General features: G+C 37.6%; 1 protein-coding gene across 5 annotated transcripts in view; it reads left to right on the plus strand.

Annotated features, from left to right (window-relative positions):
• Window positions 1–6,581: 6,581 nt before the first annotated feature.
• The window catches only part of LOC134221248 (SET domain-containing protein SmydA-8), a 45,161-nt gene continuing 29,836 nt past the window's right edge, over window positions 6,582–21,906 (plus strand). Inside the window, exons 1-2 of one of the 5 annotated variants that reach the window (XM_062700434.1) lie at window positions 6,582–6,737; window positions 21,457–21,504. In XM_062700434.1, the coding sequence (XP_062556418.1) occupies window positions 21,481–21,504 (24 nt within the window). In that variant the 5' untranslated portion in view covers window positions 6,582–6,737; window positions 21,457–21,480. Of the gene's footprint in view, window positions 6,769–7,088; window positions 7,296–21,299; window positions 21,505–21,906 lie in introns of those variants that run through there. The other 4 variants (XM_062700435.1, XM_062700437.1, XM_062700438.1 and 1 more) reach the window with 4 other exon arrangements.

Consider the following 21,906-nt stretch of genomic DNA (forward strand, 5'->3'; position numbering starts at 1 on the left):
GGTTCTGCGTTGAATGAAACTTGTTGCGAGTAAATCAGCTAAGAGTAAGTGTCTAAAAAGTGAGTGAGAATTTTTGTTGTAAAAAATATATTTTGGCCATAACTCTGAAGCCCATAGTCCGATTCGGCCAATTTTCAATACGAAACAATGGGACAAGATTCCGCGTCGAATGCAACTTGTTGCGAGCAAATCGGTTAATGATAAGTGCCTGAAAAATGAGTGAGATTATTTTGCGCACACACATACACACACACATACACACACATACACACAGACATCACTTCAATTCAAGCTCGACAGCTGAGTCGATCGGTATATAACACTATGGGTCTCCGGGACTCCTATAAAAAGTTTGTTTTTGGAGCGAACATATAGCCTTTTCGTATACTTTGTATACGAGAAAGGCAAAAAGCGGGAAGACGGCTTTGGCAGGTTTTGTTCTATTATTGTCAGGGGGTTTTTGACGACCAAATTTTATGAAATTTGGCCACAATATTTTTTGATATGCAAAGAATGTTTAGGCCGAATTTGAGCATAGTCAGTCATAAAAATACCCAGGTAACCAGTAAGCATTATATAAAGCATTTGTGTGGCATTATATGCGCCTTTACTGCAACATATTAAATGCCAATAAGCCCTATAGTCGCCTTTAATGCTATTTTAATGCAGGTTTTGGCCCAATATATGGCTGCTTAAATGCTCCATCCTACTTTATCGATAAAGTAGAAATTTTGCTGAGTAGCATTTATTCAGCATGCGTAATGCTGAATAAATGCTTAATTTTAAAAACAAAAAAAAAAGGTTTTTCTAATAGCATTTTTTTCTAATTAATTTTTTACATAGTGTTTTTGCCTTTCTCGTATACTAAGTATACGGTAAAGGCTATATGATCGCTCCAAAAACAAACTTTTTATAGAAGGCCCGGAGACCCATAGTGTTATATACCAATCGACTCAGTTCGACGAATTGAGGTGATGTCTGTGTGTGTGTGTGTGTGTATGTGTGTGTGTATGTGTGTGTGTGTGTGTGCGCAAAACTACTCAAAAAATGTCACTCATTTTTCGGGCACTTATCCTTAACCGATTTGCTCGCAACAAGTCGCATTCGACGCAGAATTCTGGCCCATTGTTTCCTATTTGAAATTGGCCAGATCGGACTATGGGATCGAGAGTTATGGCCAAAATACAAATTCATACGAAAAAATCGCGTAAAAAATGTCACTCATTTTCGGGCACTTATTGTCAACCGATTTGCTCGCAACAAGTTGCATTCGACGCAAAATCCTGTCCCATTGTTTCCTATTTGAAATTAGCTAGATCGGACTATGGGATCGAGAGTTATGGCCAAAATACAAATTCATACGAAAAAATCGCGTAAAAAATGTCACTCATTTTTCGGGCACTTATCCTCAACCGATTTGCTCGCAACAAGTTGCATTCGACGCAGAATTCTGTCCCATTGTTTCCTATTTGAAATTGGCCAGATCGGACTATGGGATCGAAAGTTATGGCCAAAATACAAATTCATATGACAAAATCGCGTAAAAAATGTCACTCATTTTTCGGGCACTTATCCTCAACCGATTTGCTCGCAACAAGTTGCATTCGACGCAGAATCCTGTCCCATTGTTTCCTATTTGAAATTGGCCAGATCAGACTATGGGATCGAAAGTTATGGCCAAAATACAAATTCATATGACAAAATCGCGTAAAAAATGTCACTCACTTTTCGGGCACTTATCCTCAACCGATTCGCTCGCAACAAGTTGCATTCGACGCAGAATTCTGCCCCATTGTTTCCTATTTGAAATTGGTCAGATCGAACTATGGGATCATAAATTATGGCCAAAATACAAATTCATACGGAAAAATCGCGTAAAAAATGTCACTCATTTTCCGGGCACTTATCCTCAATCGATTTGCTCACAACAAGTTGCATTCGACGTAGAATCCTGTCCCGTTGTTTCCTATTTGAAATTGGCCAGATCGGACTATGGGATCGAAAATCATAAAAAAAAAAATTGAAAAAGTCGCTAAAAAAGTGTCACTAATTTTTCAGGCACTTTTCCTCAACCGATTTGCTCGCATTAAATTGCATTCGACGCAGAATGTCTCAAATTTTCTTATTGAAAATTAGCCAGATCGGACTATGGGCTTAGATGTTATGGTCAAATTACTATTTATTGTGAAAAAGAGTTCAAAAAAGTCTAGCTCACTTTCTTAGCACTTAGTCTTCATCTATTCCCCAAGCAACACAATTTCAACAAATCTGGTTGCAGTAACCATATTGTGACTGAATCCGGTAATATATAAGTTACTGTGACTGATGTGCAATATGTGTGCTTCTCAGGTCGCTCGTAACAGATTGCATTCGACGCAGAATCTTGTCCGATTGTTTCCTATAGAAACTTGGACGGATCGTACAATTGGATCAAAAGTTATGGCAAAATACTAATTTTAAAACTACAAAATAAAATGCCATTTTTGCTCTTATGCTAATCCGATTTGTTTGCAACAAATTGCGTTTTGCGAGAATTTTTTATGCATATAAACAAATATGAAAAATAAGACCAATCCACATATTGGAGTTATTTTAGATTTTTCCAAACCTTTTGAACGAACGAGAAAGGCACCATCACCGCTAGGTGGATTAATCTGGGTTTTTTCATATTATATCATTATTATATTTTCATATCTAAAAATGGAACACAATTTTTTACTTTCTTCGAGCGGGATTCGAACTCGCGCTCTTGCCACCCGACGCTGTAGTTGTCATCGCCCTTATCAGCTGGCCCATAAGAGAGAGATGGTAGAGGGAATAATTTTGCCCAACATAAACATTACGACCCTTCAGGAACATTGAAACTTAATCTTACTCATCTCAGAATGCAACCGTCACAAACGTCATACCCCGTTGCAATTAAACAGCTACAGTAGTGCTGATTTAATGCATCCATCGAAAATAGTGCTATGGAATAATAAAATGTAGCTAAACTATGTAATTGGTGATAGGGTTACGTTAACGACAAGTACTCCTGTCCATGGTCGGAATGGAAAAAAACATTCTGCACGTACCGATTTCTATTCTCAAATATAAGCTCATTGGACAAATAGTCCCCACTATATGGTACCATATTGAAAAACGTTTGACGTACAGGCCTTAAAGTGGCACTAATGTAGCTGTTCCATTGCACTTAACGGAAAACAACATTGTGCATTCAAAATGCTATTATAAGACTATGTCTCTCATGATTGCTTTGAGAATGCTTATTTAGAACAGCCAGGTTTTCGAAATGCTTATTTACAGCATGAAGCATATGCAATGCCAGTATAATGCTACTATAATGCTTACTTTAATGCTTATTGGTTACCTGGGTACCCCTGCCAATAATAGAACAAATTCTGCCAAAGCCGTCATTCCCCCTACGTTACGTTTATACAAGTCCTACATATACTCGCGGTTATGTTGAAAACATTATCCATTGCTTTTTTTTATAAAATTATTTTGAGCTTTTTAGTGGAATGTCTTCACTTGTCATAAGACGAGTTTGTACAATCCCATTTAATTCCATCACTTAATTGTACCTTGACAGATACGTATTTACGTCGATACGTACTTACGTCGGGTCAAGTACGAGACACTGAGCACGACCTTACTGTTGAGGTCGAAATACGTATCTGTCAAGGTACAATTAAGTGGTGGAATTAAATGGGATTGTACAAACTCGTCTTATGACAAGTGAATAAATTATTATTGGCACACGCCCCAGTCAACACAAACTCATATATGATGCAACTTAAGATGTTAATGTGGAGGAGATATACGCACAAATTGTATGGGGAAGTACGTATATCGCCTCCAGTTTAGCATCTTATATCACATCATATACGATCATGTGTTGACTGGGGCCCTTCTCAAACTATGACATCCATAGTCAAGCACATCAGATGGGCGCGTTTTATGCTGCATGATTTTATCAAAATGTGTGTTTTTCTATGAGAAATTTAGTAAAGTTAACTTTCTAGTAACTCGGCACAATCTTTACTAATTTGTTTTTCCAGACATGTGCAAAGATTATTGAAAAAATGTTTTTATCTAGTGGAAATCCTTAAGGGAACGGAAACTTAAATTTTATAAAAAGGCGGAAAAAAACAAATTTATTTTTAATTTTTTTATCATAGATGTCTTGACCAGGGTTCTTATATCAGGGTTCACTCACTTCGACAGTAGATGGGGGAGACTAGCGCGGGGGTGAAAAATTCATTTTCAGTGCAAAACATAAACAAACTCGGTGGCTGCCCCATATAAAAATCCAAGATGGCTGAATCATGAAATTGGCATACTGCTACACCTGTTTGTATTCACCTTGGTCTTGACTATTATTTTTAATTTGTTGATCTAAATGCATGTTTAGGCGTCAGCTGCCATCGGTTTTGTAACTTAATTTAGTCTATTAACTCAGAAAAAGCAATGGCTCGTATTAGCTGACTGGCGCATTTTAAACCAGCAGAGAAATTCGGAGACGCGTCACGGCAGGAAATCGTACGTACATTGGACTCCGCAAATCGCTCCGATCGAATAGAGTTCGCCACCGTACCAAACTGACTATCTACAAAACACTTATTATTCCGGTAGTTCTCTACGGACACGAGACCTGGACGACGCTCGTGGAGGACCAACGCGCACTGGGAGTTTTCGAAAGTAAAGTGTTGCGTACCATCTATGATGGAGTGCAGATGGCGGACGGTACGTGGAGGAGGCGAATGAACCACGAGTTGCATCGACTGTTGAGAGAACCATCCATCGTTCACACCGCGAAAATCGAAAGACTGCAATGGGCCGGGCACGTAGCCAGAATGTCGGACAGTAATCCGCTGAAAATGGTTCTCGACAACGATCCGACGGGAACAAGAAGGCGAGGTGCACAGCGGGCAAGGTGGATCGATCAGGTGGAGGACGATTTGCGGACCCTCCGCAGACTGCGTGGTTGGCGAAGTGCAGCCATGGACCAAGCTGAATGGAGATGACTTATATGTATTGCACAGGCCACTCCGGCCTTAGTCTGGTAATAAATAAATAAAGCATTTTAAAGCTAGTTCCCCTACATATTCACACCGGAGTTTTTCAGAACATTGTAAAATAACTCAATTACTCAGTTGACTTGGGTTGTTGGGACTACAAATTTAAACTAAACAATTATTTAGTTGAAGACTTATTCCTCAAATATATCAAGTTTTTGTCACGAACAACCAACAATATATTACTTAAATTGTGCTGAAAATTTTCAGAATATAAGAGAAGAAATTCGAGCTGTTCAATATAAATAAATATTTTTATCTTGATGCATTTTACCCATCAAATGGAATGGGTAAAAGTTATTTAAATTATAAAATATAGACTAAATTTCTTTATAGAAATTTTTTATTCACCCCCCTATCATTAGAGCGAGTTATGTGCAACACCTATGTACATTAGAAAAAAAATTCTAGGAAGGCTAGTTCAATCCTAGGTGAGGCGATAGCCCCCTCTAGCCCCCCTGTAGTTACGCCAATGTGTAGACAGCGCGCCATATCAAAACACTCCATATGCATCACTTTGCTAGTTCCTAACAATCATTGTAAGTACGAGGAAAGGAAGATTAAACAATATTATTACCTTAGCATTAATACTCCATTAATTCTCTGCTTGCTTAAGATTAACTTGCAATTCTGAATCGTACAAAAACAGAAACTTTTTTATTCGATTCTGTCACCAAAGATTTATTTGGATTGGTCGTTGCTATCCTAAACATCTCGTTGTCTAGTAAAATTAATTCTAATTTAAGCTACACATTTTCGGAAAATAAGATTGTGAATGAAAAAGAAATTAATTCTCACATATTGTCATGAACGTGCGGTCTTTTGGTCCAAACGGTACACATTCATTGCAGTAAGTGAAGTATGTAAAAAGAATGGGACATCGGCAAGAAAAAGAAGAGTCAGAAGAAAATTCTGATTTTCTCTCATATTCAAGATTTAGACTAGGAAAACGTAAATAAAATGTAAGGAAAAATTTATGTTTGTGAAAACAAAATTATTTTTAGAACTTTGTTTTAGGAATGCCGTATGAACATATTTTGACTTCAACTGTAATGATGTCCAAATTGAAAGATTTTCACATTCGATGTCGTAAATAAATGATTGCAGAATACTATGCCAAGCTTCCGCATCTAAAAAGAATAACACGCAAGGTACATATAATATAAGAAATATAAATCAAACACATTGCTATCAAACATTGTACATCAGCTTTGATTGAACAGAACATTGTATCACCCAATGGAAAATTACAGCAAATCTACGCCTTCAAGCTATCCTGCGTGCTGCTCAAATGCGAGTCGCAAACGATGGGGAACGATCGCAACTTTTCCCAACCTATTCGCCAGCCGTGTAGGCAGAGGGTCGCTGAATAAATCGCGCAGAAAGACGCGGGACGAAATGAAAAGTAGCTGTGTGGAAACCGCGCGGACCGTGAGATGGCCCGAAAAGCGACACAACACGATAGATTTAAGACTTTTGTAATTCTCGCAGCCGCGGTTTGTAGCGCGGATTGCACTCTTCAGTTCAATACTCAGCACGGTCTCCGACGGATGGTGTCGCGATTTCTTGCTTCCGAGCACGCTACTTGGCCGTAGTACGGAAAATATCGTTTTGTGTTGAAAGGTCTTGCTGTCGGAGGGTTCATCTTTCGACAACTAGGTTAAACGTGTTCCAACTACTTGTGATTATCGTAGGAAAGTTTGCATTCATATTCACGTGATCCACACAGATGGGAGTATGGTTATGAGAGCGAATCCTCCAAATATCAGCGCGCGGCTGGCGCACCTCATTAGAAATCTTGTGGTGTAGCAAATGTTCGACACAATCAACATGTCGCGTTTGTGGTGTCGAGTTTTGTTATTTTAACGCATCGTGTGTCGAAGAGTAAAATTAGCCCTAACAGCGGTGGGCTACCTATTTGCGCTGTACAACTGTGAGAAGAAGAGTTAATTGACTGTTTGACAAGCCGTCGGGTAAAATCGGAACTAGAGAAAAGAACGTTCATAGGAATTGAACTCGAACGGGGCACGGATATCGGACCTCATTCGCAACTGTCTGTGCAGCAATTAGAAACATGTGACGTTGAAGTTTGAACAATTTTCTGAAAAATAAATTTGTACACAGTCAGTTTCAACAAATTACAAGGCGATGTCAGCCCACGAAAGAGAAAACCCCAAGAAACAATTGCTTTGCTATACGCTTGATGGATTTATTTGTGTGGGTATTTATTACAGCGATCCTCAGCAATGCACAAGTCACGTTCAAAATTTAGGAAAAAGCTGTTGATCTATATTACTAGTGATGAAAAGCAATTCACATCGTCCGTATCCCAATTATTTGTTCATCTAGAAATTATACGAAACATGGCATGTCGGTTGGGAATATAACCGGAATGACGATTAGAGTCAATGATTCTTAAAAATTCTCACATTAGTAATGGTTTGAGACGGTATTGCAATCGAGAAAGTGGAGTTTATTCAAATATCGATGTAATAATTATTTTAAATTTGATTGTACAAATCAACATTTATTCTAGTGCTCGCTAGCACCATGTATTTCTGTGATGCCTATATATTAAAAGATAAACCTCAATAGAAAAATACCATTCAATTTTGTGATATTGTGACATTTTTCCTCGATGTTACTGTGTTTAGTGTTGTTTGGCTTATAACGTCACGATAAATTCATTATGTGAGCATTGAATACCAAAGGTTTTTGAAGTGATTTTATCTTTGATTCATCAATCTATGGAAGACATGTTGCAAAAAAGCACTAGTTAATGTACAAGACACGCCCGCACGAAGTTAACTACGTAAAACAGTTCAGTGCATACAATTTTGAAGTACCGACAGTCAATTACAAATTTCGGCTTCGAAAAGTTATTGCGCCTTTCACCGAATTTCATGGATTTTTAAAGATTGGTCGATACAAGTGGAGTTGCATTATTTGTGCAACTGAGCAATGTCCAATCATTTTTAAATTCGTATATAATTCGCTATTATATTGTTTTATAAATGAAATGTATTGCGACTAGCATTATAAAAGTTTATATTGTTGTGGCCTTAAAATGTAAAAAGATGTGAATGATGCTTAGTATGACTCTATACTGCTATAATCTGAAAAAGTGGCGTATACGCCATTCTCCAGAAATGGTGTTAGCAAGTAGCACTCATAGCATAGCATAGCATAGCATATGTGATTGTACAAATCGTGGGTGGCTATACAATGCTCAATTCAAGCTCCATCTGGAATAAGGGCAAATGTCGCAAGAGAAGACTCTCCCCGTCGACCCCCCTCCCTTAAACAAAAGTGACAAGCAGCAGATCTTTCTGTGGTTTATGACTTCAGAACGAAAGAAAACAATGCGAACTTGCATTCTGAGGTGATAAACTGCAAAGAAACTCCCTGCCTGTCACCTTCATTCAAATGAGGGGAAGTCGACGAAGAGAACCCTCTCCCGCTAATTCATCAATTTACTTACGAACCGTCCTAAGGGAAAAACAAAACAAAACACAAAATTTCAGTTAGCAAGTAGCACTCATTGAGCTCATAAAAAATGGAAAACATGCAGGTTGTAAGTTGGCGTATACGTCACTTTTCCATATTACGGCAGTAGACATTTTTAAGTTAACACTTTTTACTGAAAATGAGTAGAAATTCTAAAAAAGAAAAAGAGAGAGTAGGCAAAAGCAAAACTACTCAGCCACTGAGTAGATTCAGTTTTCTGTGCATGAGATACGTAAAATATGAACATAAAACTAACAGGAATAGTGGCTCTTCACTATTAGACAAAGGACAGGACATTCACACTACACCCAGTGGATCAGTAGAGAATTTCTCCGCTTTACGAAAAGGTTTCTCCTTACGGTTTCTCCTCACACGGGAAACGAACTCACACTCCACAGCACGCAAATGCGCTTATATGATAGACGCCGTTAACCGCCCAGTCACAAAACCCACTTATTTATGATGTACAGTTTATTAAGGGGTTCAATGCAAAAAAAGAAGTAGATGATAGGCACCCATCAATTGCGGCCCGTCAGCGGTGACTGCTTGTGGATGTTCCGCCGCTAATAAAAATGATTTAAAGGCTCCCCCAGACCTGAGCGATTTCATCGCCGCGACGGCGACAACTAGTCGCCGCGATTCTATCGTTGTTGGGTCGCTGCAGGCAATGTTCTATTTACGCTTCCATACCAACGGCGACAGAATCGCTGTCGCCAAGCGCTAGAATCGCGTCGCGACAGTCGCATCGCGTGTGTTTGGGGGAACCTTAAAACCTATCGCCAAAAGCAATGGGGTGTAAGTGACAAGACTTAGCTTTAAGAAAATGATGAAATACTTTTCAATATTTCTTTGTTCAATTTAAATAGTATGAAAGTGCTGAAAACTGTGTTCTTCGGTGAATTACCACATTCGTTATGATTGACGAAAAAAATAAATCGATATATTAACGCGAGCTCTAAAACCAAAACTTATTAACTACACTTAACTCAAATTTGACTAAAATGTCACTTACCGAGATTCGTCGAAATTGTTGGATTCTCGGCAATCGTAAGAATTCGAATTTTAAGTGTGTATGTCTATGTAAGAAGAATGATATGAAATGTAAAATTTACGCATAACATAAATTGGAACGAATTTACAAATTTGGTAGTTTTTAAACATAGATCATTAATTAACGGCTACGCAGTCTCATATGATTAAAACGAGTTTTTATTCGTCCGACAAATGGCCCATTAGTGTCTTCTTCAGTGAAGAATGATTTGTTCGTTTTTGTCTTATGTTTTGTCTAACTATAACTGTCTGGTTAAAGTTAGACAAAACATAAGACTCGAACAAATCACTTTCCATTTCACTGAAGAAGGCAAATGGCCCGTGTCGAAACGTCGGACGAATAAAAACTCGTTTTAATCATATGAGACTGCGTAGCCGTTAATTAATGATCTATGATTAAACCCCACAGTCGTTTCCCAAAAAATTGGTAGTTTTTAAATAAAACGACTTGTTGTCATTACTGACGCGGTTGTAGACACGTCCAACTTTGGACTCCAAACCATATTTCCGAACCAGCATTTTTTAACTTATTTACCAGGTACACGACACACAAGAACTGATTCCACTCGGAATAAAATAATTAAAAATTTCATCCCTACAATAATACTGGGCATCGCTGATTTACAGTTCGGAAAATGTGTCGCGGGATTTGGTCTCTCACGTAATTTCAATAGGAGCGGGATTTGCATTTCCCGTGACAGGAGAAGAAGTTTTAAATTTCCCGAAATGTAATCCCAATCGCGGGAAAAGTTACGGTTAAAAATCCCATCTCTACACATACAAATCCCGCGGGGTAACAATTCGGTTTGCATTTATTCCGTATTCTCTGGCAGAAATTTATTATGGAAAGAACCTAGTGATTTGGGTAGTGAAAAGTGAAAAATATGAGAAGTGTGAAGAGAAAACTGAGTAAAGAGAAGCGAGAAATGAAAAATTAGAAGAGTCACTGCAATGAGTAGTGAGTAGTGAGAATAAGATATGAGGAATGAAAAATTAGAAGTGAGAAGTGAGAGTTAAGTAGTGAGAAGTGAGAGTTAAGTAGTGAGAAGTGAGAAATGAGTAGTGTAGTGAGTAGTGAGAATGAGACGCAAGAAATGAAAAGTGTGATGCGAGTTATAAGGAGTGCGAAAAGAAAAGTGACTAGTGAGAAGCGTGAAAAGTGAGTTGTGACAAGTGAAGAAATGAATAGTAATAAGTGAGCAGTGGGAATTGAGAACGAGAAGTAAGAAAAGTAAAGTGAGAAATGAGTTGTGAGAAGTGAGAAGTGAAAAGTGAACAGTGAAAATTAAGAAGTTTGGACGAGAAGTGAGACAGCCACCTCTCTCTCTCGCTCAGCCACTCTCTCTCACTCATTCGCTTACTTACTCACTCGCTCTAACTCATTCTCACTCTATCACTCTCGCTCACTCAATCTCTATCACTCACTAACGCACTCTCACTTACTCACTTACTCACTCACTCACTCTCACTCATTCACTCTCTCTGAAAATGTTTTGACAGTGAAGACTTATCGACCGCGGACACGTTTTCCGAGCTGTAAACCAGGAAAAATCATATTTCTAGAGCATGAGATGAGTAGGCCAAGGGCCGAAAGTCTCGCTAGTAAAGACAATAATAATAACATTTCAAGCAACCAACACAATTTTTTCTTTCATCTGTTTTGAACGAAGCAGGCTTGAATCCTACTGAACTGATTGTTTCCTGCACAAACTTAACTCTTGGAAAAAATCGAATTGAGTGAATTAAAACGGACATTTTTAATTGTGATTTATCATATATAAAGCCAATTTTTGTCCTTGCAAAAAAATATAGATACCATTTGTTTTCGTGATAAATAATGGAGAATTGACAAAATTAGTTGAAAAATATTTTTTTTAGGATTTGCTAGATCATCCAAACTATCCTTGAGTCCAGAACTTGTGATCTATAGCTACGACACTAGCTTTTATCGTCACTAGAAGTTTGGATATGTAGTCAACCATGCCCAAAATTTATTAAAGAAGATAAAGAGATATGTTAAGATCGTTTTGGGATATCCTGGGTCATCCAAATCGTCCTTGAGTTCAGAACTTGCGATCTACAGCTTCGACACTAGTTTTTTTCGTCGCTCCAAGCTTGGATATGTATTCAAGCATACCCATAACATATTGCTGAACATCAAGAAACATGGTCAGATGGTTTTGGAATATTCTGGGTCATCCAAACCATCCTTAAATTAGGGTGTCTACTCATCTGCAAAAACAAAATCCCCTGATTTTTTCAGGTTTTTTCCAAGTGTTTTACATTAATTTCCAGGTAAAAACAAACTCGCCCTATACAGATTTTAGCACCAAAATAATCAATTCAAACAAGTAAATATTGCGAAAAACAACTTTAAAAAAATTGGTTGCCTCACAAAAACAATGTTGTGAATTACTTAAGAAATTCTTCCAGGAATTCCTTCGCAAGTTCACCCAGAAATTACTTTAGCCATTCAATCAAAAATTCCTTCAGGAATCACATAGGAAATTCCTCCAGGATTGCTTTGAAAATTTCCCCATAGATTCCATCGGAAAATTACAGGAAATGATTACAGAAATTCCTTCATAGAGGGAACTTTAAAAATTCCTTCAGAATTTCCCTTAGATTAGAACTTCCTCCAGGATTTCATTTGAAAATTTCTATGCAAAGCTTTAGAAAACATTTCAAGGAATGGTTCCGGAAATTGCTTTAGAGATGCATTTGCCGATTCCTTTACAATTTTTTTTGAATCCCTTCTTTGAAAATTTGGTTAAACATTCTTTCGGAAATTTCTTTGAAATTTATTTCAGCTATTTCTTTTAAAAGAATTGTTCCGGAAATATGTTTGGGATTTTCCTCAGGAATTTCTTCAGAACTTCTTGTGAAAACTCCTTCAGGAAATGTCTTGTTGCAAGAATATGAGATTGCTGGGTCCATGACGTTAGGCATAAGGACGTTATGCGTAATACTACCTTTTTTTTGGGCATTTAATGCTTAACATCCTTTATGCCTAACGTACTCATGCCTAACGTCCTTATACCTTAAACAGGGCATACCCGAGATTACTATTGTTGCTCTTGTTCGCGTGACCAACATCTAGTTTGTCCTAGTTTGTGCCCAACATTTAGTTTGTTTAGACCTAGCAGCCAAGGTACCAGTACTATAAGTGTCAAGCGGTCAATTTATAGCCTATTCAGATAACGCCATCTATGATCATAAATATCATGATAAACAACAACCTGATGCCATCCTCATTCATTCAATTCTTTTTCTCCACTTTAACACGACATTTATTACGATAAATAGTCTAATCATAATCTGAGTAGATTATTTAGCTTATTGAAGCATATTTTGGCAGAATAATTTTAATGGTTACAGCGCCACCAGCGTTCTATTTAGAGGTGTGCGCCGCCGACGACAGTTTTTGGCACGCCGCCACCGCGGACATTTTTGCATCGGCGCGCCGCTGTTTAAATTGTGTTACGCCGGTGGGCTATAATTTTCCAAGCTGATTCAAAATTGAAGGAGTTGGGATATTTTGGGAATTTTCCGTGAAAATACCAATGATGTGCTTAAAAGTTAAATACAATTTCTCGTGAAATTTTTGAAAATATTCGTGAAATCTAAGAAAAACTGAGAGTGTAAATTTCGAAAGATTTCCCGTTAATTTAAAAAAAAATCTTGTTGAAATGTAATTTTTGAACGGAGAAGAGTCGTTTGGTAGATAGCCTTTTTCCGAATGCCACAACGCTCAACAAACATTGGAGGAGAGTAGAGCGCTTCTATGACAAAAATTAGTCCTCTGTAGCTTATATAGCCAAAATTGTTGGTTGATAAGGTCGAAACTTGTTTGACCTAATATGTCGTTCGACCAAACAAACCATTTTGCTGAAACCCATCTAGTCTAGAATTATTTAGGGGAAGAGGCCCCAAAACGCCCCCCCGGGGCAAAACGACTTTCGGGTATTCACTTATATTTACCATGTTTGAGATAGCCTTAATAAAACTAGACGTGAAATTATGTAGGTTAGGCGAAAAAAGTTTCAAAATAGTGTATGGGAAGGTCGGAAAAACTGAAATTTTCCACATTTTGATGAAACTAATAACATTTCGGCGAGGCAAAACGCCCTAGTGGAACTAACCTACAATGTACTTGCGTCTCCACGCACTGTCCATACCAGAATGCTGATGTGCCGACGCATGGTACATTGTTCCCTAAGAGCTGCCTGCTAAAAGGCGTTTTGCCTCATGAGTTTTCCGGCAACGAAATATCACCACTTTTTTGAAATGTGAATATTATCAATAGGATTGAGATTTTTTTCTAATTTTAATATGGCATCAGCTAGCTATATTGTTTAACTGTTGCGTGAGGTAGAAACACCCATGGAAATCGTTATAGCTAAGGCATAAAAGCAGTCTATGCTTAGTTAGGGCATATTGCCCCTCCTTCCCCTAGTCGGAAATATCATTTGCCTGTCATAAGACGAGTTTAAACAATCCCATTGAATTCCACCACTTAGGTGACAGGTGAAAACATTCCACTAAAAAGCTCAAAATAATTTTCTTATCAATATCATTTGGTCAAACAGTTCCCCTGGCTGAAAAAAAAGTTGTCTGAATAGCTCAATTGGCAGAAAGGGTAATTTGGTCGAAATAGGCATTCGGCCGAAGGTGTCGTTCGGCTGAATTGGATATTTTGCCAAAAACGTCGTTTAGTTAAATAGGTTATTTGGCAGAAAATGCCGTTTTGTAGAAAGGACATTTTTGGGCCAAACGACCATTTCTACCAAACGTAATTTTCGGTCAAATGACGTTTTTGGCAAAATGATCATTTCTGTTAAATGTCATTTTCAGCCAAGTAAACTGTCAGGGCAAACAACTTTTTCGGTCAAATAACCAATTCGGCCGAATGAACGAACGGCTGCTTGTCGCTTTCCGCCAAATATCATTTTCAGTCGAACCATTTTCAACGTAATACAGTTCCGGACAAACGTTTAATTCTGCCTAATGGAATTTGGCCGTAGAATGACTTTCGGCCAAACAACCGATAGGGCCATTTGACCGATAGACACAAGGCCGTAAGGTGTTTGGCGGAATATGTCATTACACCAAAACCCACCTGGCCGACCCTTTTATTTAGCTGAAATGGACCTACGGTCGAAAATGTCGTTCGGCCGACTGGCCATTTGGCTAACAAGTTGTTTGGCCGAAATGGTCGTTGGGCAGAAAGGCCATTTCTCCGAAAATTTCATTTGGCCAAACGGATGGATATTTTTGACCATATTACCCGTTCAATAATCAACATTTAGCTGTTGGACCAAATGACTTTTCGTGCTAAATGGTCTTTCTGTCAAACAACCATTTCGGCCAAACACCATTTTCGGTCTTAACCTATTCAGCCAAGCGACCATTTCAGTCAAACGAAGATTGCTTTTTCGGCAAAATTAGTGATTCGGCCGTATGTCGCTTTGGCCAAATGAATTTTTGGGCCAAACTGATTTTCGTTACATAACCGTTTTGCGTAAACCAGGTCTGCCCAACTTTTTCAAGCCACGGGCCAGTTTTCAGAATAAATACCTGATGGCGGGCCAGATAATCTCGTTTAACTTTTCAAAAGGATCCAAGTCACATTTTTCCAAAAAATAATTTGATTCATCCAATCAAAAGCATTCATATTGGTCTGTTGATTGCAATATTCAAACTAATTCAAGAATAAAATGTTACTGAGGCCCTTCGGAAAAATTAAGCTTGAAATATTCGGTACATAGTTTCAAAATAACAGGCATTTATTTTTCCAGAATGGCTAAAAAACCTTAGCGAAAAACTGAACACTATATTGTTGGAATTATTATTTTTTTTTCATATTTCTTTTTCTTTCGAAAATTTTATAAGAAACTTAGAATTCAACAAGTTTTTGATACAGGCGTAAGTGATTTTGACTTTGGTTTCTGGAATGGCGATGCTACGAATGGCAACTAATGTGCCCAAGAGAAAGAGTTGATTGCGAGCAAGTAGAATTTGAAGCAGGTGACTTATTCACGTAACGGACTTCTTTTGTAAAAACATTTACTATTCACTAATACTAATGAGACATTTTCCTTAGGACACTTTATGTCAACAACAGCTTGTTTGGAATCCCTAACAAGTTCTCGGTCCTGGAAAGGTTTCATCCGTATTGCCAAAATCTCACTTACTATTCCACCAATAATTTGAATCAATAATGGAAGCTTAAATTAAATGAACGTCTTGTCTTTGAAGATCTTTCATTTTTTTTTGTCCTCATTCAGGTAAATATCAAATATCAATATCAATTCGTAATGTTGTTTGATCTTGTAATGTCGTTTCGGATCATATTTCGTAACCTACGGTAATTATAACAAATAAATAAATAACATAAATAATATAAAAGGAGCTTATCGAGCCAGACAGAAAAACTCGCTGGCCGGTTTTGATTTTTTTTTTCTTACATGCTGCAGTTCAGAAAAAATCCGAGAGATGCATCCGGCCCGCCTAAACTTTGGCCTTGGCAACCTTGGCCTAAACGTTCATTTTGGTCAAATACAATTTGGCTTGATGATTTTCGACATAACGTATTATTTGGCCAAATGGCTTTCCGCCAAATGAAATTCGGTCAAATGACCCTTCCCCTTTCTTAACAATTTTCCATTGAATTTCCGAAGAATTTATTACGGGCAATACAAAGAATTCTCAGTAGAAATCCAAAGAAATTTCTTCAAAATTCCGATCTTTTTTGATGAAATACCAAACAATTTTCCAAACAAAAATAAAAAAAAAATACTTGGAAGTTCTGAACAATTTTTGTTAAAATGTCGTCAAATTAACAGTTAAATTCCGAAAACTTTAAAAAAAACCGTGCAAAATCCAATGAATTTCCTATGAAAATTTTAAACAATTTGCCGTTCGTGAATTCCGAAGAATACTCAACAGAAATTTTTCGAACATTTTCCTGTAAAAATATGAATCAATTTTCCTTGAAAATTCCGAAGAATTCTCAAAACTTCAAAGATGTTGTCATGGAAAATTCGAAAAAAAAATCAAATGAATATTTTGGAGAAGCTCAGAGAATTTTCGGAAGAAGTCAGGTTCTTCTGACGAAAGTCAAATAATTCTCCTGTTGATGTCTTAAAACATCATAAAAACCTTCGGAAAATGCTCAAGGTATTCATTTGAAATTTCTTGGTATTTTTTAGGAACTCATGCAGAAGTATCTTGAGGAAAACTTTAGAAAACACCTGGAAGAGTTTTTCCGGATATTTTGCTTTTAAGAATTCTTTGGGAATTCGTCGAGAATACCTTTAGAAACTCCTTTGAAACATCCATTCGGGATTACTTCGGCTATTCTTTCAAGAATTCCTTTAGCAAAAATTCTTCATAATCATATCATTAGCTTCACAATCAGCAATATCAGCTTCCACACTGATATTCTTCCCTCCCCCGTCATACGGGAGCTTGGCAGAAGGAAGGTCGTGTGATATGTGCCATCACAAATATTGCCCTCCGCTCGCTTCCAAATCGACTTCTATAAAAACATTCTTCATGCCTGCCGTATCCTAACGGAACTATCAATTCTATACTTTCGCCTCTAATTCTATCATGAACATGTACGTCTAAGTTTGGAAGATGATATTAGCATTTTCATATCATTGTAAATCGTTTAACTTCACGTAGAAGTAATACACTCAAATCATTAATTATTATTCCAGAAGATAAAGAGATATGGTAAGATCATTTTGGGATAACCTTGAGTTAGACAAACCGTCCTTAAGTTCAGAACTTGCGATCTACAGCAATGACACTAGCTTTTTTCGACGCTCAAAGCTTGTATATGTATCAAACTATATCTATAACATATTCCTAAAGTTCAAGAAACATGGGATATCTTGGGTCATCCAAATCGTCGTTGAGTCCAGGCAGTCCAGAATAAAAGTATAATTTGGATGAGCCAAAATATCCCAAACTATCTTACCATGTCTATAGATTTCCAAGAAAAGCAATGGATATAGTTGAATACGTATAAAAAGTTTGAGTTAGTGAAAAAAAAAACTACTGCTACAACTGTTGATTGCACCTCAAGAATAGAACATCTAAAGAAGGAAGAACATCTAACCTATCTGGCGATGTATGTTATACTTCCGGGAGATGTTATGGGTGTGATTGATCACGTATCAAAATGATGTTTAATGAAACAAACTACTATTAACTGTTGATCGCAACTCATGAACTCAAGGACATTTTGGATTACTCAGACTATCCCAGAACAACCTAGCGGTATTTTCAACCTTCCAATAGATGTGATGAACAGGTTCGAACATATTTCGAGATATTGTGTGATACGAAACGCTACTTTAAAAAAACAGTTTAGATGACCTAGAGATTCCAAAACTGTCTTCCGGTGTCTAATGACCCTCCAGGAGACAACCACTACTGTTGTTCTCAAATCCCGAACCTAAGAAAAGTTTGGACAATCAAAAATATTTAAAATCTATGTTATAATGTCTTTTAATCATAAAGGATTTATAATGCACATTGTTCGATACACAACGAAACTTTGAGCGACGGAAGAAGCCTTCAAAGCAGCTGAGAATTTTAGTAGATGTAGAATGATGTAGATTATATTGAAACTATCTTACGATGTATAATGACCTTCCAGGAGGTGTAATCCATGAGCATAATACAATTATATACTTTGAGTGGCGAACGATCTACTTTCACAGCAGTAGATTTCAAGTCTCGAAATTATGAACAGTTATGATTACTCAGAATAGCTCAAAACTATCTTACTATATCCGTTGGCCTCTCAGGAGGTGTAATGGATATAATTAAGTGCATATTGAACCGTTGAACACTTAAAAAAAATTGCAGCTGTTGATCTCAAGTATTGAACTCAAGGACAATTTGGATGACCCAGATTATCTCAAAACTATCCTACGATATCCGTTGACCTCCCAGGAGATTTAATGAAATCAAATGAATGCATATTGAAGCTTTGAGTACCAAAAAAAGCTTATAACTAGCTGTAGATCTCAAGTCCCGAACTCAAGGACAGATTGAATGACCCAAAATATCCGAAACTGTCTTACGATATCCATTGACCTCCCAGAAGGTGTAATCGATATAATAATTGAATGCATATTGAAGCTTTGAGTAATGAAAAAAAAAATTGCAGTTGTAGATCTCAAGTACTCAACTCAAGGACAGTTTGGATAACTCAGAATATCTAAAAAATATTCTACAATATCCGTAGACCTCCCAGGAGATGTAATGAATACAATTGAATGCATATTGAAGCTTTGAGTACCGTCGTCGGGGGTGACAATGGGTCAAATGGGGATGAGAATGGGTCACGGTTTCAAGTACTTAGAAGGCTTGTAGAATAGATTAAATGTATCTGAGGGCAAGAAGACTAAAATATAAGAGACCTTTTTGAACGATTTTGCTATCCGACCTCCAGGCTGCCGGTGAAAGCGATGACCCATTCTCACCCGCCAGACCCATTGTCACCCCCCATGGCGGTATCAAAAATAGCTTCTTACTAGCTGTAGATCTGAAGTCCCGAACTCAATGACAGTTTGGATGACCCAGAATATCTCAAAACTATCTTACGATGTCCGTGGACCTCCCAGGAGGTGTAATGGATGCAATTGAATGCATATTGAAGCTTTTAGTATTGAAAAAAGATTTTCTTCCAGCTGTAGATCTCAAGTCCCGAACTCAAGGACAGTTTGGATGACCCAGAATATCTCAAAACTCCCCGAGTGGCACAACTCACACTGGTTTGGTTGCAGCAACTCAGCAACACGCAAAATGTAACGAACATGGTTGAATACTCAAATAAACTTTGAGTGACAAAAAAAGATTTTCTGCATCTGTAGATTTCATGTCCTGAACTCAAGGATAGTTTGGATGTCTAGCGACGTCCAAGGGATATTGAATATAGTTTATTGTACGGATACGTTTAAATAAAAATCTTATTTTGAAATAGTACAATCCGCTGCCAATATACCAATTATTTTCTTTATCATAACTTCACCGTGTTCATGACGTTCTAGGTTGCCCTAAGACCATGATTGCCCATTTCTGAAATTTTCCCTGATGGGGGGTTTAACTTAAGCAATTTTGCTGAAGACAGTGTTCACTTTTATTCATCGTGCGATTTTATACATCCATTTTTCTGTTTGGGTCATATATGACCCCGTGGGCCTAAAAGGGTTAAATTGCAAATCGCAACTACTACAGTAAGACCAGCAGATTAAATGAGGCATATATCACAATAGATCTAACAAATGGTCGTTTAAAATACTCAAAAGGGCAAAAAAGACCAACAGCATAAATGAACCGTAACATTTTTGGCCAAAATGAGATTTTTATATATTCTGAATCCTCGTCCAAAAATACGTATTCTGGCAAAAAAATACGAAAAAAAAATTTTTGTTCAGGAATGTATGAAATTTTTTTCGTTTGTTTGAGAAACTACATATGTCCACGTACTTTGAAGAGCAATTGTGGAGTACTGCTTACATTTTTTGCACTGAAAGTGCCCCATGGTGTTGAGTTTTGTCAAAACCTATTGATCTGTATCGAAGAAATCGAAAGATTCGGTGCAAATTTGTTCAATAGTCAGATCAATAGGTCTGATTTTTTAAATATGTATTTTGATAGAAAATACAGTCGCCCCTCCACATCTCGATATTAAAGGGACCATCGAGATAGGCAGAGATCGAGGAAAGGAAGGAAAAATGAAATGGGTACTAGATCCGAAAAAGCTCGTTGCTATGAAAAACGACAACAAAACAAATGTCCTTTTCTGTTGTTGATGTGTTTGTTTTTGTCCAAAGATGGTCTAGTAGCCCCAAAATTTGAATATATCGACATAAGGAGAGTGAATTCTGAACACGATATGATCAGAACACATCGAGATAGAAAGATATCGAAATAGGGAGGTTATCGAGATGTAGAAAGCCCGAATGTATGTAGATTGAAGGGACTGAGGAAATCATCGACATAGGGAAAGATATTGTGATATAGAACATCGAGATGTAGAGAGTCGACTGTAGCTGTACGGATTATAATCCTATGATTCGAAATCCGTCCACGTTGGACGGAATAGATAAGTTAGTAAAGGCAAGCCAAGTCTGTAGAAGTTGGTTCGATTATCGGCTCATTCGAGGGGATCTTTTAGATTTAAAATTTCCATGATTTCTATGGTCATTTACATTGATGATCCTGGCCCAAATCTAAATTACGGAAAACCGACAAAAAAACGTCCTCATTGAACCAGCAGTTTCATTTCCTAGAGCCGGTTGAACAGTTTTCAATTATCAACACTTCTCGGGAGAGCCAAAAACGTTTACAATCCGTTTCAAATGGCACTTCCTGCCGCTAGCTCGTCAGCAACGCTTGCTTTCGGAAGGTGCGAAAGAATCATAAAGGAGCTAGAAGAAAAACACCACGCGTCTCCATTCATAAATCACCTGCTCATTCAGCGCCGCACCACAGAGCACAAGGTGGTCCAATCCACACACTTGCTTAACCCTATAGCAACGTTGACGCGACGACCGGCGACGGTGCGGCGAGTGAATAAGAGAAGAAAGATGTGAAAATGAAAATGTTTATGTGAAATTGTTTACAATCAAATTATTACAGCGCGTTTCCCATGTTGCCTGCCGGCGCGGTAGAACTGGCAAGAAAACCATTACTTACGGGCATCACGTGTGGATCGGTGAAAAATGATTTGCTATTTCCGTGGAGTGTGAACCAAAAGGAATGAGCCCCCTTCTAATTTATTATTTGAATTCCATAGGAGTGAAAAGGTCAAGAAGCAACCATGCCGGCGAACTGCAAGAAAAAGGTAAGATTTCATAAAAGTAATCTCTGCTAGTGTCCCAACCAATCAGTGCTGTTCAATTACTAAAATGTAGTCAATATTAAAAATTATAATAATAATAAAAAAGAATAATCAGCGTACACCCAAAATAACATGTGTACCAAGTGTAATAACCGTAATGGATGTCGTTTTTATTTATTTTAGGGGAAGGTGAGGAGACTTAATCCCTTGGGAGAATTTATATTTATGCCAACATTCCTCTACAACTCAAGGATATTTAGATTTTGAATTGTCAACTCAGTACGGAGACACTTGATCCTTCATTATAATGAGTCACCCATATAAAAATTTGGCTAGAAATAAAAAAAAAAGTGTTCTCAATAGATTTGACTAATTTGATGCAGAATTGGCCTGAAACAAATATTT

Source organism: Armigeres subalbatus, chromosome 3 (genome assembly GCF_024139115.2).
Source record: "Armigeres subalbatus isolate Guangzhou_Male chromosome 3, GZ_Asu_2, whole genome shotgun sequence".
In the NCBI taxonomy this organism is placed as follows: domain Eukaryota; kingdom Metazoa; phylum Arthropoda; class Insecta; order Diptera; family Culicidae; genus Armigeres; species Armigeres subalbatus.